The sequence below is a fragment of the Chrysemys picta genome, chromosome 4 (assembly GCF_011386835.1).
Source record: "Chrysemys picta bellii isolate R12L10 chromosome 4, ASM1138683v2, whole genome shotgun sequence".
NCBI classification, from domain to species: Eukaryota; Metazoa; Chordata; order Testudines; family Emydidae; genus Chrysemys; species Chrysemys picta.
This window is the reverse complement of record NC_088794.1, coordinates 146,499,077-146,517,731: the sequence shown is the minus strand read 5'-3', so window position 1 is coordinate 146,517,731 and position 18,655 is coordinate 146,499,077. Positions and strand designations below refer to the sequence as shown.

At 47.2% G+C, this 18,655-nt stretch overlaps 1 protein-coding gene across 18 annotated transcripts in view; it reads left to right on the top strand.

Annotated features, from left to right (window-relative positions):
- SAMD4A (sterile alpha motif domain containing 4A) overlaps window positions 1-18,655 on the top strand; it is a 225,753-nt gene that overhangs the window by 95,093 nt on the left and 112,005 nt on the right. Inside the window, exon 1 of one of the 18 annotated variants that reach the window (XM_065595745.1) lies at window positions 17,949-18,122. The exons of the other annotated variants lie outside the window; for them this stretch is intronic. Coding sequence (XP_065451817.1) covers window positions 18,116-18,122 — 7 coding nt within the window. The 5' untranslated portion in view covers window positions 17,949-18,115. Of the gene's footprint in view, window positions 1-17,948; window positions 18,123-18,655 lie in introns of those variants that run through there. 18 annotated transcript variants of the gene reach the window in all.

Sequence of the window (18,655 nt, the reverse complement as noted above, 5' to 3'; positions counted from 1 at the left end):
TACATTCCCACCCAGCTGTGTTTCTTTTTAACATACCATGTGACTTAGTAAATATAGTGACTACCCGGCTAGAGATGAACTTGTTTCAGGGAGTTGCTTTTATGTAGTTTACAGGTGCCTGTAATAAAGCAAAGTCTGTTCAGGGCTGAGCTCTGGCAGGGAGCCACTGCCGGTGTGGAGGGTGCAGAGGAGAACCCCATTGGATGACAGCTCCTGGAGACTTGCACAAACACTGGGGTGGCTCTCCCAGCAGCTATGCTCTGTAACTTGCTGCAGTATGTACTGCCTCACCGATAGCCCCTTCACATCCCCGGTGTGGGTTTTTACTGCCACTGTTGGTGTTAGTATCTCCTGGTTCTTAGGGGCTGGTCTACACTGGGGGGGGGGAGGGGGAGATCGATCTAAGATATGCAACTTCAGCTACGAGAATAGTGTAGCTGAAGTCGACATATCTTAGATCGATTTACTTCGTGTCCTCACAGCGTGGGATCGATGGCCGCGGCTCCCTTGTCGACTCCGCTTCCGCCTCTCGCTCTGGTGGAGTTCCGGAGTTGACGGGGAGTGCATTCGGGGATCGATTTATCGCGTCTAGACGAGACGCGATAAATTGATCCCCGATAGATCAATTTCTACCCGCCGATCCGGTGGGTAGTGAAGACATACCCTTAGGGGCCATGAGCACAGGAACAGGTATCATGCTAGGCCTTTGGGCAGGGTCACAGCAGGAGATTTAAGCACTGATGGTGAGCTAGGCATAATCTAACCCTAAAAGTATAAATGCACGGGGCTGTGCACTAGCATCTGCAGTGTCAAATCTATTTAACCTGGAAGCCACTAACCCTGCAATGTCCATGTGAATAACAGTGAAAGCAGTGAAAAGAATACACTGTCTGGGCCTGATTGTCACTCTAAGGCCCCTTCACACCTGTCCCTGGTAGATTTAACAGGCTGTAAAGTAAATGGAAATGGCCCCCTGAAAATACAGCCTGAGCAGAGACCTCTTTGGGTATGTCTACACTTCAGTGTAAGCCCAGGGTTTGAAGTCAGGCTAGAGGATAAATTAGAACAGCCCTGAGGTTGCTCTGATTTACACTGTTAACTGCGTGGATCCTTTTCCAACCCCAGAATACGGGGTTGGCAAGGCTACCTTTACTCCCTTGTCCTGTCTCTGCATCACAGAAATTCATATATTTCTAATACATTGAACTGAGAAATTGTAGCTTTAAGGCCAGAAGGGACCAGTCTGACCTCTTGCCTAACACAGGCCATAGAATTCCACTTAGTAATCGCTGAATCATGTCCCTGGTGTGTATAATTGTACTGTGCACCTAGTTATGCCAGAGTTTTATTCCAAGAAGCTTATTGTTGAATGAACACTGTTGAAAGGTGAATTTATTGTGTACACCCAGGCCCTCTCTGGGAAGCTTTCGGAGAGCGCTGGATAAGTGATGTCTCCCTCGGTTGTGTGATTTTAGCCAATTGATTACACCTGGTTTTGTACCACTTTGTTGAATGCTAAACGAATTAAAATGTCAGATTCCCAACCTATTTCCGTTGCCTGGTGTTATAAATGGATAACAGTGATCTCAAAGTGAAAGAATGTGGCTAACCACTGTCATTTGGGATCTTCTCAAGTACTACGGAAACTCCACATTCTTAAGGCCAACTTGTGGTATGCCAGCACATTCCAATACTGTGAGGTGGAAGGAATACTGGTAGTGTGTGCTGTGATTTGTATGACTGGGGTGGGGAAACGCTGCTTTAAAAATACTCTTAATTATATTCTTTCTCGGCGACGCATTGATGCCATATTTAGCCCATTACAGATGCTATGATTTTCACTTAAATGGAGCCCATTATCTTATTGACCTAGTTTTTATTTTTTGCCGTTGAAACGTTCTATTTTCAGACACTTCACAGCCGTTTCACATTCAGCTCCTTGCTCTCCTGCCTATCGCAATCTTTAGCTCTGAGTCTGGGAGCACAGATGCAGCACACGTTGCTGTGCAGCATCTCCCTGTTTGTAGCTGTTTTTGTGTACTTGAACCGGTCCCCTAATTTCCTCCGGCCACAAAGCTCTACGCAGCACTTGCCACTAGCCATTCTGTTCTCTCTGTTCCATCGGTCTTCCACCGGCACCTAGCCAAGTGGTTATGCTGAAAGCCGGCCTCTTCATGCACCCATACCTGAGAGGCCTTGAGACAGAGACTAAGGAGTGCAGAGGCCCCCTGCTTCCGTGGAGGGTGAGGAAGCTGCGCTAGCCTGCCTGATGCCCAGGGTTGTCAGCCTGAGACGGTGACAGGAGCAGGTGCTGCTCTGCATCTGGGTTCTGGAGAGGCCCCGGAGGAAGAGGGGGCAGCTTGTTTCAGTGAGTTCTCTGCCCCTTCCACTGAGACAGCGCTGATCCTTTCCTGCATCGTAAAGCCCACACAGACTATTGCCAGCATGGGGCTGCTGGAGCTCCCCTCCATGGGGAGAGGGGCTAGTGACCAGGAGACTCCAACTCCCCCAGGAGAGGTTAGCTGTCGGGTGAGGAGTAGTCAGGTAAGGGGGAAGGGTGTGGATGGGTGTCTTGTGTTGCCATCCTGTCCCATGTAAGCCTGTGGGGAGAGATTCCCTGACAACTCTGCTGCTGTCAGCTAGCCCGGCTTCATGAAGCAGAGGGGCTGCTCAGAGGTCTCACTGGCTGACAGAAACCTGCTTGTCAGACAAAGCACCTCCTTCGCCCACCCCCTCCCCGATCATTGCCATGCAAACCCACCACCATTTTTTTGCATAGGAACATAGGAGTTGTCATAGTGGACCAGAACCAAGGTCCATCTCACCCACTTTCCTGTCTGGCGGTGGGCAGGACCAGCTGCTTCAGAGGAAGGTGCAACTACCCCAGAGTAGGTAGATGTGGGGTAATCTGCCCCCAATAAAGTCTCTTTCTAGAGGTTGGCTTAAGCCCTGAAAGCATGAGGGCTTTTTTATCATTCCTGAATTTTCGTTGGATGCACTGTTGGCGCTCTAAGGTGAGGTGTGTGCTGGGGGAGAGGCAGGGACACTCAGCTTCTAGACTAGAGGACTAGCAGCTCCCCTTCCAATGACAGGGATGGGGGGGTTTCCCTCTCTGCATCCACCTAGTACTCTGCAGGGGAAGAGCCCAGCTGGGCCACGGAGCTGTGGCCATGTTTGGGGCATGCGGCGTCCCAAGGTCAGGTTTTGGGCCTTTCCCTTGTATGACAATTCGCCGGGCCAGGTTCATTCTCTCTCTGGGTCAGGAATCAGTTTCTTTGGAGCCAGGAAGCTTTACAGACAACTGCTATGGACACAGCGGTGAAATGGGGGTGGACTCATGGATGGATTTGAGAGGCAGGCCGCAGCTTGTATTAAACACGAGACGGGCGCTAGCTGGTTATTACCCGATCTCTCCTAACCAGGCATTGAATTGGTTCCAGTGCAGGGGTAACAGGGCTCTTACCATATAACCTGTAACTCAGGGGAGCCTCTCCTCAGCGTAGCTGAAAGAGCCACATGGCCCCCGTTCCAGGAGCTGGGGCATGCTGGCCAATCAGTGCCCCTCCATCCCAGCTGGCCAGTAGGTGCCAGAAACTCCCAAGGGGAGGGAGAAGAGGTGACTGGTGTCCCTCTCTCACTGCCAGGACTGTCTCCCTTCACCGCCAACCCCAGGGAGGCAGGTAGGTCGCATTTGGAATATTTGGTCTAGGTGGGACTCACTTGACAGTCTAGGGGCCACAGAAACCTGCTCCTACGTCGGCCCTGGAGGTTCTGGGGATGCACAGTTGCTCCGTGCTTTGCTTTCAGCTGGGGGACGGGGTGGATTCCTTCTCCTTCTGATCCCCACAATATATTCTCCTGCACCAAACCAGGCTTTGTGAAAGGGTCTGGACTTAAAGTAACAGCGATGAGTGTGTTGCCGTCTAGCCTGGCGAGAATAAACCGTTTGAAGCACGGATGCTCAGGCAGGTGGCTGTCTCTGGCGTGACTGTCCAATTTGTGCTGAGTTTGGTGTGTATATTTATAATTCTCCCTGGGTCCTGACCTAAGTTCCCTCTAAGCTGCCGCGCAGTGGCCTATTGAACGCCACACAGGCGCTCAGGGCTGCGGCAGGGAGAGACGTCTCTCCCCGCCGGCCCCAGCCCAGCCCTGGAATGGACCTGTTGTGGCCGGGGGAGAGGCCCCCCAGCCCCGGAGCTGCTGTGGCGGGGTGTGGTGCCTCTCCCCCACAGCCTGGGTGCTGCTGGCTGGAGTCCTCTCTCCCCACCATAGCCCTGGGGTAGCTTGCACCCCAAATCCCTCATCCCTGATCTCATCCCACAGCCCGCATGCACAGATGGAGCCCCCCCCGCACCCCAACTCTCTGCCCCAGCCCTGAGCCCCCTCCCACACTCCAAACCGCTCTGCCCCACCCCTGCCACATGAATTTTGTTATGTGCACCAATATGGAGGTGCACATAATAAAATTCATTCCTCACATGCCTGGGAGAAATTAGAGGGAACCCTGGTCCGGACACTTGCAGAGTGGAGCTGGGCTGTGTGCAGGTGACCTGACCTCATTGAAGGGCTAAGGAAGTCCTAAGAAAAATTGATGTGTCCATTTTGCATGTTAGTGAAAACGGCCTTCAGGAAAGGTGTCCAGTGCAATCTTTAACAATACAAGAGGCCAGAAGGTTTAGGTGAAGTGAACAAAAGGAAATTGTCAGTTGTAGACTAAATCACTGTGGAGGATGTAATATAGTCATGTGTCACTCTACGGTGGTGCACCAGAGGAAGGAAATTTTTGTGTATATGGAAACATGCCTTAGGGTGAGAGACTAAAGAAGCTCAATCTAATGTTTATCCCAGAGAAGGTTAAGAGGTGACTTGATCCAGAGAAGGCCAAGAGGTGACTTGATCATGGTCTAGGAGCCTACATGGGGAAGTGATTTCTGACAGTAGATGGCTCTGATCTTGTAGAAAAAGACATGACAAAATCCAGTGTTTGGAAGCTGAAGCTAAACAACTTCAGATAAAAATAAGATGCCAATTTTTTACAGTGAGAGTAATGAGAGAACTCCACTAGAACAACTTACCTGGAGATGTGCTGGTTCTCCATCACTTGGAGCATATAAATCAAGATAGGATGTCGGTCTTAATGAATCATTATAACTCTAATAGAAGTTACGCCTTGGTGCAGGAATCAGGGGGTGGAATTCTCTGCCCTGTGTTATGCAAGAGGTCAGAGTTGATGATGGGGGGATAGCTCAGTGGTTTGAGCATTGGCCTGCTAAACCCTGGGTTGTGAGTTCAATCCTTGAGGGGGCCATTGAGGGATTTGGGGCAAAATCAGTACTTGGTCCTGCTAGTGAAGGCAGGGGGCTGGACTCAATGACCTTCCAGTTCTATGAGATATGTATATCTCCATATATTATATCATAAGGGCCACTTATTATCTAGGGGCCTATGAATCTATGACTATTCTCTCTAACCTCAGTAAAAGGTATGCCTCGCTCCACAGCCCGCATGTATTTTGATGCCACACTGGGGCCTAGGCACTAAACATATTTGTAAATACTGGCAGCTTCATGTCAAGGGCAGAGGGTCCTGTAAGCGTGGGGGTTTTCTAGGCACATGTTCATTTGAAAGCAGGGCAGAGGAGTTGAATCACAGCGGAGGGACCATAAGCTGGCCTGGAAGTTGGGTGATTTTTATCTCTTTTAATTTTTTCCTATTAAGTTTGTTTTTTTACTGCATCTGTCAGGGTCTTACTGCAGATTCTGTGCCCGTGTACGCTCCTACCAGCTTGTATTTTCAGTTTTTCTTTCTGTTCTGTGAAAAGCAAATCAATACTTCTTTGCTTGAAAGAGGATTTTGACTGCTTCATCTGGGGAAGGCATTGGCTGATGCTGTTGTGCTCAAGGGAGGCAGAGAACTGTGAATGGGACAACCTGTGTACTGGCCCTGGGCATGAAGAAAGCTGTGATCTTCCTCAGCAGCAGTGCCACAGGAAGGTACCAGTGTGAGCACAAGGGGGCAGATGACCTAACTGCACAAGGCCTCTATCCCAGGTTACCTGTAATCCCCTAATTACTGGTGAAATGTTACTGGCCTGTGCTGTTGACATTGCCAAATCACCCTTTGCTTGGATTTGCCCGGTCACAGGTGATGTACCTTTCCTTTCACTTGCATGTGGAGCTGGAGCTAAATTTTGTAGATTTGTCTCCCAAGACTAGTTTCCTGAAGTTGCAGGCCCTGGTAGGGCTGTAAAGATAAAACAAAGAAGCACAGTTACAAAGGGCCCATCCCATCCTGGGTCTATTCTTAGTCATGTATTGATACCAAGAGCATATTTTAGAACTGCAGTCATGTGTTTGCTATATCTAGTGTGCTGTGGTGCCTTTTTCCCCTTCCAGTCAAATGGAAGTGGTCTTTCCTTTAAGATTGTCTTTCTGATGGATCTTTTCTTTACGCATGGGCTTCATTTAAAAAACAAAACCCTTAATGGGATACAGTCAACTTGAATGTTTTTAATTGACGTATTTAAAATAATCCAGTTCCTGATAGTGCACACGTTAAATAGTGCCTTGTAAAACAAACAAATAAAGCCCTTCCGTTTTTTTTCTGTAAGAGCTTTTTCTGCTCCCATTTATAAAGTTATTTTCTTCTCTAGAAACTGTCTGATTGATTGACAATAAAACGGGAAATGGTGAAATTAATTAGATGTACAAAGTACACAAACTTTTTCACCAACATCTTTCAGTGATGGAGATCTTAGGTGTTAATTGTAGCTATGGCAGCTGCAAAATTCTCAGACAGAAATATAATTTTCGTGGTGTTGGTGTTCCTTCAACCCATGTGGACAGGGAACATTGTTTCATGGAATGAAACTGAATCGTGCAAGAGCGATTTTTTTCCTGTTGAACAAATGAAAGCTAACTCAAGGCAAACCCCATGCCGATTTTAATCTGCAGGCTGCTATATTACCTGTACAGACATGAAGATCTCAAAGAAATAGTCAACATAATACAAAGAATATGCCAATGGCATAGCGATTAAACAGAACGTAGCTACACACTGTATGATGGAAATACAACTTTAATCTATATGGGATAACTCGTATTCCAAAGAGCTGCTCAAGACAATCTTTGCACAACTCCAGACAGATGGATGGGAGTATAAGATTTACTTAAAAATAGGAAATGGAGAAACCTCCCCTCAACCTTTTAATAGTAACTCCTCTAAGTTACATTTTATTAACTCATTTAAAATACGATGGAGGCAAAATCTGTTTCTCCAGAGTGACTTATATTGCAGTTAAAAACAGAAAGCCATTCTAGTCTGTCAGCCAAGTAAAACTTGGATTGCCTATCAAATCCAGAATTTCTTTGGCTAGTCATTGTATCGGGTCACATTAAAGTGTGGGAGCCAGTGCTTTGTAAACCTATTTTTCCAGCCCTTGTGATGTCACCTTACCACCTCCTGTACTTGATCAATAGGCTTCCCTCTCACACCGTACCTATGCATTTTAATTAAACTTACATGTCTCAGGAAGTTTAGACAAAATGTTGTGGTTTTTTTTTTTTTTAATAATTGGGGCTGAAATTCTAAACAAAAGAATTTGTAAATATTCGGTTTGGGGTTATAAGTGAGCAACGGAGTAGCTGCGGAACCTCACTGATTCTAAGGGTCTGACCAGCCGTATGTTTTAAGCCGTTTTAGGCTAAATCCTCAGATGACGTACATTATCATTGCTCCATTGGAGTCTATAGAGTTATACCAGTTTAAAGCAGTTGAGAGTCTAGCCTTAGGGATTCCAATGCCTTTGAGAGACTCTACCTGCATACTAATTCTGTTTTTAGAATGGAGATCCACTTCACATCATTTTTTTCAGAAATATATAGGAAAACGTACACGTTCCTGTTGCACTTGGAGCAGATCAACTGCTGCATTGCAGGATCCTCAGGAAAAGCAAGATTGGCACATGCATCTTTGGAAGTTGGTTAACAGTTACTGTTTGCTGGATTTCAAACTAGCAGCCGTGTTAGTCTGTATCCGCAAATAGAACAGGAGTACTTGTGGCACCTTAGAGACTAACCCATTTATTTCAGCATAAGCTTTTGTGGGCTAAAACCCACTTCATCAGATCAATGTGTGTTCCATTCTATGCATCTGAAGTAGGGTTACCATATTTAAAAAATAACAAAAGAGGACACTCCACGGGGCCCTGGCCCTGCCCCTTCCCCACCCCCCACCCTGCCCCAACTCTGCCCCTTCCCCGCCCCAACTCCGCCCATTCCCCAAAGTCCCTGCCCTAACTCCCCCAGCTGGAGCCTGGGAGGGGAAGCGCCCAGCCGGGGGCGCAGGGTCTGGAGGCTGCCCGGCAAACCCTGGAGCCGGTAGCGCTCGGGCTTCGGGCAGCCCCTATGCCTCCGGACCCTGCACCCCCGGCCGGGCACTTCCCCTCCCAGGCTCCAGCTGCTGTGCTCCTTCCCTGACTCTTCGGCTCTGTTTAAGAGCCGAGCTGCCCGAGCGCTCCGGCTTCAGCAGCCGCCTTGCCTCCGGACCCCAGCCGCCGGCCAGGCACTTCTCCTCCCCGGCTCCAGCTGCTCTGCTCCTCCCCTGACTCAGACTTCGGCTCTGTTTAAGAGCCAAGCTGCCCGAGCCAGCGCTACCGGCTTCGGGCAGCCCCCGTGCCTCCGGACCCCAGCCACCGGAGCAGAGCAGCTGGAGCCCAGGAAGGGAAGTGCCCAGCCAGCGGCTTGGGATCCGGAGGCACGGGGGCTGCCCGAAGCCGGTAGCGCTGGCTCGGGCAGCTTGGCTCTTAAACAGAGCCGAAGTCTGAGTCAGGGGAGGAGCAGAGCAGCCGCGGGAGAGGAAGTGCCCGTCCGGTATTTTTCCCGGATATGTTCGGCTTTTGGCAGTTCCCCCCGGACAGGGGTTTGATTGCCGAAAAGCCGGACATGTCCAGGAAAAACCGGACGTATGGTAACCCTAGTCTGAAGAAGTGAGCTGTAGCCCATGAAAGCTTATGCTGAAATAAATTTGTTAGTCGTTAAGGTGCCACAAGTACTCCTGTTCTATTTGCTGGATTGGTATTTTTATCTTACGAAGATGACAGAGTAACATATATGCATAACACAAAAAAGAATACAGATCCTTTAATTGGTATCAAAGCATCTCGGAAAATACTGTCCATAATCATGAGATTGTGGGCAGGGCACACAGCAGGAATGAAAATCAGCAGAGATGGGCCCAAGATTATCCACTCTGCAAGTTGTGTCAGGAGGGGCTTTAACACCTGCCCACGCTTTTGAATGTAACATTGAAAGGAAATTTATGCTCTTTGTATTTGACGCCTTTACAAAGGGCCCTATAAGAATCACGAAATTCATTCTCAACTCTCAAGGCTTGATAAGACTATTGTGGGACAAGACCAGCACCAGCACAACAACACAAAAATGTTTTGAAGCTTGGAATCGTGTAGATGAATGACACTGATCCTGCAAAGGTATCCACCAGCATGCATATTACACCTGCATGGAGTACTGTTGAAGATAATGGGACTTTCGGTGGACATTAGGGCTCAAACTGGTGGTACCCATCTCAGGATTGGGATCAGTGTGGCCTGATCTACACTATAGAGTTGGGTCGATATAAGGCAGCTTACGTCGACCTAACTCTGTAAGCGTCTACACTAAAATGCAGCTCCCACCGATGTAACTCGCTCACGACACCCACTTAATAACTCCACCTTCACAAGAGGTGTAGCGCTTAGGTCGATGCAATGTCAGTGTAGACACTGTGTTGCTTGTATCGACTGTTACTGCCTTTCAAAAGCCATCCCACAATCCCCCACACTGACAGTTCAAATGGTGCAAGCGCTCCTGGTGAGGATGCGCACCGCCGACACCAGGAGCATAGTGTGGACACACAGAAGCGATTTAATTACTGCGGTGGCTGTATGGTGATGTAATTTAGGTCGACATAATTTTGTAGTGTAGATATACCCACAGACTTGTGGAAAAACATGACCTGCCTCTAGCACCAGAAGATACTCTGGGAAGAATCTATTTTTCTTGTTCTTCTTTGTCATGCGTAAGCCATTTAATGCATTACTGTGATGCTTTCATTGCAGTCAAATTATAAAAACCTGAAGCTCCTGTTGCATCAATTTAAATGATTGCATTTCTGTAAACTGTTCAAAAGAAGAAGAGGGGGAAATTTTGATTCCGAATTATAGACATTTCTGTAAGCTAAGATCTTTCCAAGGCATGGACATATAAGAGAGATGTGCTATCCCTTTCATCTCTAGAGAATGGGCATTCAAATCTGGCAGAGACAATTGACTAATCGTACTGAGATGAAATCTTGAATTGATTCTGTCTACATAATTCTTACCTCATATTTGTCTGTACCTCATGTTCTTTCTCCTCTCTCCAGGAAGACAATTAATGATGTTTTCTCAATGACAGTTCCAAGACTGGAACAGCAGGAGGGTTGCAATGTAAAACTGAAAAGCATTTACCACATGGTTTGGTCATACTATGGTTGGTTGATGCCAAAGCACTGTTAATCCTTCACCATCATAAACGCTAATGTCAGGGCTCAGAGTCAGCCAATACAGTGCTGGCACCTCTTTCACATTGCCATTTTGTTCTCCAGAATCTAAGCTTTCATTTAAAAAGAAAAAGTAAGTTTCTAGAAGTTACGATTGCTGGGAGCCTGGAAGATGTGACACAAGTGTAATGGATGCAGTGACTTTTGTCTGTTTTCAGAATCAGAAACAATCCTCTGAGAGATGTGAACTTCCCCATTCATCCATTGGAGGCTAACATAGAAACCCAATAGTTACAAGGCTGACATTTTAGGTGGGAGCAAAAAAAAATTTCTCAACCACCTCTGATTTTCATCACCTACAAGTCCCTAGTCCTGCTAGGTTAGCAGTAACTAAGCACCAGCCCACTTATAGAGGAAGGCTGTAAAATATAATCCCCAGATTTTTTAAAATAAGATTTTCTGTAACATCTTTGGTATATCCCATCCCATCTGATCTCCCTGGAGCTCATTCTCATCCCCTCCCTTACTCTTCTCCTTAAACCTTCACTCTCATCTGGCTCCTTCCCCTCACAATATAAGCGTGCTTTAGACCAGGGATCGGCAACCTTTCAGAAGTAGTGTGCCGAGTCTTCATTTATTCACTCTAATTTAAGGTTTCGCATGCCAGTAATGCATTTTAACATTTTTAGAAGGTCTCTTTTTATAAGTCTATAATATATAATTAAACTATTGTTGTATGTAAATTAAATAAGGTTTTTTAGATGTGTAAGCAGCTTCATTTAAAATTAAATTAAAATGCAGAGCCCCCCAGACCAGTGGCCAGGACCTGGGCAGTGTGAGTGCCAATGAAAATCAGCTCACTTGGCACGCGTGCCATAGGTTGCCTACCCCTGCTTTAGACTCTTCCATCTTACATCCCCCCCACCTTGACCCCACTTGTCTCTCCAACCATCACCCCATATCCCCTTTCCCTTTTCACCTCTAAACACATTTAACACCTACTCTACAGTCTGTGCCTGGAATTCCTCTCCTCCAATTCCATCCTAAACCCTCTCTATTCCAGCTTTCACTCCTGGCGTGCCACTGAAACCGCTTTCGCCAAATAAATATTACTTAATGATGATGGGATGGTGTGGAATAAATATTCTAGGGGAGATTTTCAAAATCACCTAAGTGATATAGGACCACAAATCCTATTGGTTTTCTGCACTCATCTGCACTTGTGGACCTGCATAATTCGCTGTACTGCTTGTGAGGAATGTGTCCATCCCAAATTCATGCTGATAAAACCATTATACCACACCATCGTGTATTCTGTTTAGTGACAGGGTTGATGAAAAAGTTCTCATTTTGCTGGCAGTCTGGAAAATGCCAGTATTCTATTGGCTGGACAGTGGTAGCTGGCTAGGGTGCATTCATAGGGTAACAGTAATGTAAAGGTGCTGTGTATTTAAAGATATTCACTAGCAAAAGTGAGCTTTTTGATTATTCTCTTCTTCTTTTCCCTTGGGCTAGATTTTGTTGATGACAGACAGATTTCACTCAGGTTGCTGAAGGCATAAACTGGTATCAACAGCAAGTTCTTGCAGTGTATGTTAGGTGAGAGTTCATGTATAGAACTGTTATTGCCTCCCTCCCAATGCCTGTTTGTCTGGCATGGCAGCTTTTATTCAGCTCCGAGGGGACATGAGAGAGCATGATTGTCTAAGACAGACTGAGTCCACTGGCAGATTTCTCTTGAGTGAAGAGTGTGAACAAATTTGCTCTGCACATCCCTGCTAGACAGAACAGCACATGAACTTTGCTAAGTTAGGTCTCCAGTGCCCTAGAGAACAACAGCACCAGTCCCTTCTCTGAAGAGATGCTCGTTTGCATACAGCTGTCATGGAATCATAGAAGTGTAGGACTGGAAGGGGCCTCAGCAGGTCATCTCGTCCAGTCCCCTGCGCTCAAGGCAGGACGAAGGCATACGCTGCTTTGGAAGGGCTTTCTCTACTGCACTGGATCCACTGCAGTGTGGATTGTCTGAGGATCCCTCCAAATAATTTTCTGCGAGACAGGACTAGTCTGCACCATCCCTGTCTTCCCACATCACAGTCCCTATGGAAAAGCAACATTTACGGGGAGGCTGCCATGCTGTCCATTTCCCGGCTCCAGAGGAGCAGCTGTAATGTGTTGGCTTCAGGGGTGGCTCTTGAGTGTGTCTTTTCTCCTCCTGACACCTAGGTAGAGAAAGAATCAGTAATTGAAACGTTTGGTCTCTCTAACTGCAGACAGTGGCACTGCGTTGCTTTTTTTTAAAGTGTACCTGTGCCAGACCAGCAGCCGCAGATCTTATGAAATCGGCCAGTAAGAAATAACAAACACATCCCATCAGGACATGCTCCTTCAACCCACACATGCCCCCCACACCCACCTCTTCCTCACCAGCTTGAGGAAAAAGGTAGGCCCCGTAGAATGCCCTGAGGCTCAAGAAACTCGGGCTCTATCAGACCAAGGTGGGAAGCATGGGTGAAGGGCTGGCACTGAGAAAACGCAGCTACCCATGTAAACTAAGGCTGGGTGTGACGGGGTCTGCTTACCCCACACTAGCACAGACAGGGTTAAGCCCATATTATTGACAGCGGAAGTCCCGCCTCCCTGGTGAGACTGGGCATGCTCCGAATGCTCAAACTGTATAAAGGGAGGGAGCCCAGCTCATTCTGGGCTGGAGGCCGCAGGGGAAGGACCTGTCTGGGAAGCTCCTGTGGAGGGCCAGCCACAGCCCCTGACTACGCCAGGAATCAGAGCCACTCTGGCCCCACCTGCACCTCGGCGACTGGAGGAGCCATTGGAGGCGACCGGCCCCGCTGACCACAGAGAACCAGACATCTCATGGGAGATCCCAGCGCAGACTCTGGTAGGAAGTGACCCAGGGAGGGTAACGGAATGGTACCTCCCACCTGGGAAACCTCAGTGTGTTTCGGTAGGACCCCTACGCTGAGTCAGTGGCAAGCCGCTATGCCACTGTTAGGCCCCTGGGTTGGGGTCCGGTGGAGTCTAAGGGCGGCTTGATAGACTGTGGCTGATAGGCCACTCTGCCCTGACCTTAGGGGTGTGGACAGTCACACCGGGGTTCCCCCAACATGCTATAAAAACTCCACGGCTCACCTGTGCCACAACAACTGCTTTTCTGTATATAAAAGCCAGGGCCGGTGTTAGGGGATAGCAAGCAGGGCAGTTGCCCAGGCTCCGTGCCCCAGAGGGCCCCATGAAGCTACATTGCTTAGGCTTCGGCTTCAGCCCCAGGTGGCGAGACTTGGGGCCCTGGGCTTCAGCACCATGCACTGGGACTTAGGCTTTCTGCCCAGGGCCCCAGCAAGTCTAATGCTGGCCCTACTTGGCGGCCCCCCTGAAACCTACTCACAGCCCCCCAGAAGGCCCGGACCCCTGGTTGAGAACCACTGAACTAAAGGATCGGTTGCCTGAACACCTCTGCTGATCTCTGCTGCTACAGGACCCCACAAAGAGAGAGGCGTGCTTCAGGTAGGCAGGGCTCCAACCATTTAGGGCTTTGTTGCTCACCTTGAACTGCACCTGGAGAAGACCTGGAAGCCAGTGCAGAGCTCAGAGCACCTGTGTTAAGGATGTCTGAGCACACAGGCCACTGCATTCTGCACTAGGTGACGTTTCCAAAAGCTCCTCCGGCGCATCCCTTTCTCCGTGCATTGCTCTAACCCACTCTAAAGGTGACAAAGGCCTGAGTAACTGTAGGGAGTTCCACTGCAGCTTTCTAGCCTGAGCCTGAAGCGGATAAGGGCTGAACAAGACCTCTAGGTTGCCTTCTGTTCGCTACACAGGTTGACATGCTGTCAAGAAAGAGAGCCAAATTAGCCTTGCTTTATTATTATTTATTGTTTGTTTGTATGATGGCAGCACTTATCAGGATCCCGTTGTGCTTGGTGCTGTACAAACACACACAAAAAGATGTTAACTTACAGTCTAAGTCTAAGAGGAGAGACAAGAGGTGGATACAACAACCAGACAGAGGCAGCACGAGGTAACAATGAGACCTGTATGAGGCCTCAGTTTTGCTCTCCATGCTCAGAAAAGGGCTGGATCATCCCTTCCTACAGAAAATCCTTCAGGGAGGTGGCACTTGGGCTTCCTGATAATTTTCCTACAAGATAAGAGGGTTTTTCTGGATGGTGGGGGTTGGGAGAGTCAGGAATTCACAACTCTGTAGATCCTGGGAATCCTAGAGGAAGGAAGCCATCAAATTCCCAGAGGCAGAAAGGACTGCCTCTCTGCCCTGCTCTCTGCCCCAGGTGGCACTGGCAGGGGCCTACAGTTCTTGGAAGGCGTTGTTAATGGAAAGTCATTGAAAGCACTGAAATGCTATGGTTGAATAATGCATAAAGTTTGAACAAGCAATATTTGCATAAGAAGTGTTTGGAAAGGTGTTTCTTCTTTAGAAGCATTGATGCTTCATTAATCTCTTTTAACAACGCTAGCCCATAAATTATATTTACATAATAGGTGTATTTACATAATGAGAGGTAGCTTAACTTGGGCGTTACATGAATGGGGATTAGAAGCAACTGTAGCCTCAGGCAGCCTGATCATCCTCCATAAGTGTGTACCAAGCGTTCCAATTAGGGCTGTCGATTAATCGCAGTTAACTTACACGATTAACTAAAAAAATTAATTGCGATTAATTGCAGTTTTAATCACACTGTTAAACAATAGAATACCAATTGAAATGTATTAAATATTTTTGCATGTTTTTCTACATTTTCAAATATATTGATTTCAGTTACAACACAGAAAACAGAGTGTACCCTGCTCACTTTATATTATTTTTATTTCAAATATTTGCACTGTAAATGTGATAAACAAAAGAAACAGTATTTTTCAATTCACCTCATACAAGTACTTTAGTGCAATCTCTTTATTGTGAAAATGCAACTTACAAATGTAGATTTTTTTTTTGTTACATAGCTGCACTCAAAAACAAAACAATGCAAAACTTTAGAGCCTACAAGTCCATAGAGTCCTACTTCTTGTTCAGCCAATCGCTAAGACAAACAAGTTTGTTTACATTTACGGGAGATAATGTTGCCCACTTCTTTTTTACAATGTCACCAGCAAGTGAGAACAGGTGTTTGCATAGGACTTTTATAGCCGGCATTGCAAGGTATTTATGTGCCAGATCTGCTAAACATTCGTATGCCCCTTCATTCTTCGGTCACCATTCCAGAGGACATGCATCCATGCTGATGATGCTCATGAAAAGAATAATGCGTTTTAACATTTTTTCCCTATTTCAAAACCCAAACCTCCCACGTCCTCTTGTCACACGTACAATTCATATGCTGTGGCATGTGCTCTTCTTCAACCAGGCACATGCTCTTTGGGGTGAGCAGGTGCTGTGGATTCTGCTGGTGTTGAACTGAAGAGAGGCAGATATTACCACTGGCCGTGAGTATGTTTGTCACAGAAATTGGCCTGAATTGCTGCTGTGGTGACAAGTCTGGATGTTTGATAGGAGAGCTGAGAAATACACTAGTGCAACTGCCTGACTTCAGCTCCACATCTGGCTAAGGGCCCAGGGTGTGCTTGGAACCTGGGCTGCGCTAGTGAAACTGCAACACTAAAGTGTACCGTTTCTGCAACCTTGTGTGCACACTTCAAGATTCTATGTAACACCAGGGTGGGAGGAAGATCAGAGGGAAAATCTCTGTTTCCTTGTGGAAATTCTTTAGGTGGGAAGACTTTTCAGGCCCTGATTGAGCAAGGTCCATCAATGGCTGTTGGCCAGGATGGGGGGATGGTATCCCTAGCTTCCGTTTGCCAGAAGCCGGGAATGGGTGACAGGGGATGAATTGCTTGATTACCTGTTCTGTTCATTCCCTCTGGGGCACCTGGCATTGGCCACTGTCAGACAACAGGATACTGGCCTAGATGGACCTTTGGTCTGACGCAGTATGGCCGTTCTTAGGACAGTGGGTAGGCACGTGTATTTGAAGACTGTGGGTTGTTTTTTTTTTTGGTTACATAAAAAAGCCCTTTTTCTTAAATCTGTACTTGGGTTGGTTTTTATTAGAGCACTGAAAACAGAACAGTTATTTGTATCTCCTTCATGTATGTACAATTAGAAAGCCTCTGTTTGGATGCAGGTGTGCATAGCTTAGACGGACTTCAGTGGGAGGTATGTGCATGCGCATCCCAGGGCAGAATATGCTTCTTAGAGTCCACAAGTCTAATGTTTTTAACATGCCATGAACTGTTAACAGCTCCTAACCGTAACACAGAAAAGGCCCTTTGTTAGAGGTGCTTCTACAATTAAAAAATAATACAAGCAGTAAAAGTCCCTGTGTGATGCATGGAGAAAATAGAGGTTGTCTTATGTGCAGTCGTCTGTCCTTATCTGTGCAATTCAGATGCAGTCCTTTATGCCTGGAGCTGGGTTGGTTTTCAGGGTACTTAGCAGCAGCCTTGCTTATGCTCTGGGGCCCGATCCTGTAGACCTTTACTGATTAAGGGCCTGATCCAAAGCCCACCAAAATCCATGCGAGTCTTGTTATTGACTTTCTTGGCTTTGGGTCAGGCACTGATAGAACTAGTCCCATAGAGCGAGCACTCATGTAAGGGTACGCCTACACTGCGGTTAAACACTTGTGGCTGGCCCGTGTCAGCTGACCTGGGTTTGCAGGGCTGTTTAATTGTCGTGTAGATGTTCAGGCTTGAGCTGGAGTCTGGGCTCTGGGACCCCACAAAGGGGGGAGGGTCCCAGCTCCTGTGCGTCACCCTAAGCCCAAATGTCTACACTGCAGTTAAACAGCCCTGCAGCCCGAGCCCCACGAGCCCACGCCAGCTGACATGGGCCAGCTGCTGGTGTCATTTCAGTGTAGACAAACCCTAAGAGTGTGGAGAGTCAAGCCTTTAAACAGAAGTAAAATGCAATAAAAGCTAATACCTGGCCTCGCAATGAAGGGTGCATTGTTGAATCAAGGTGTTCAGATGGGCACTGTGTGCTGCTGCTAAGTGGAGGAAGAGAAGGCTGTCGGGGAGGAGAGCAGCTGTGCTGGCACACGTAGTGTCGCCTCTGTGATTTACATAGGTCTTTGGCAGCTGCATCCGAGAAAGAACAGCGACACACTTCTTCCAGATCTTCCTGCCGGCTGGGCTGAAAGCAGATCAGATTTCACCCTTAAATAACTTTCTTCTGTGCATGTAAAATGTGGCAGTTACAAGGTTTGAAACCTAAGTTTGGCTCTAGATTGGTTACTTTATCGAGTCAGGGATTGGTTATATTTATTCATTTTCTTTCTTTCTAATACTGTTTTCCACCTGTCAAAAAAAAAAAACAACCACCAAACCCAAAACAGCCCCCTCCACCCCCAAACTTCATAATACTGGGTCAGAGACTAGAGTCATTCAGCATCCGGCTGCCTTCCACATCTGAATCCTCTGCTACTGTAAATCGGCACGACTCCATTGAAGTTAATGCAACTTCACCATTTGACACCAGCTGAGGAACTGACCCTCCATATATTACCAAGGGGGTTTCACACTTTGGACTAATATTTCCAGCATGTCAGGTTTGCAGAAAAAGCCTTCTCGTTGTTTGTTTGTTTTTCATAGTTTTTCCTGACGCACTTACTGATTTTCTATCATGACACTCTGTGTGTTTGTTTGTGTGTGTGTGTGTGTGTGTGTGTGTTTACATATAGGTGTATGTTATATGTATGTATATATATTTTTGTGGCTTTATTCTTTGCTCCTTTCTAGCGTACTTTCCCTATTCTACTTGATCCTTCCAGTTAAATCTATTCTGCTCTGTTTGTGGCATTGTGTAACCACCAGGCCGAGACTAGGCAGTTGTAAACACGGGATTACGATGTCCCCGAAGGAGCGAGGAGGAGGAGAAAGTTGGCTGTGAGGGCACTTGCTCTTAGTTGCTTTTCATGTCAAATGTTCTGCTCTTTCACTGTGCTTCGATATGAAGTGCTGGTTATAAAAGTAGCACAAACTGGGGCCCAATCCTTGGAAGCCGTACTCATGTGAGTAACCCTCTTAATGGGAATTCTGATATGAGTAAGTGTGGCAGGATTAAGCGCCCGTTTATTGAAGG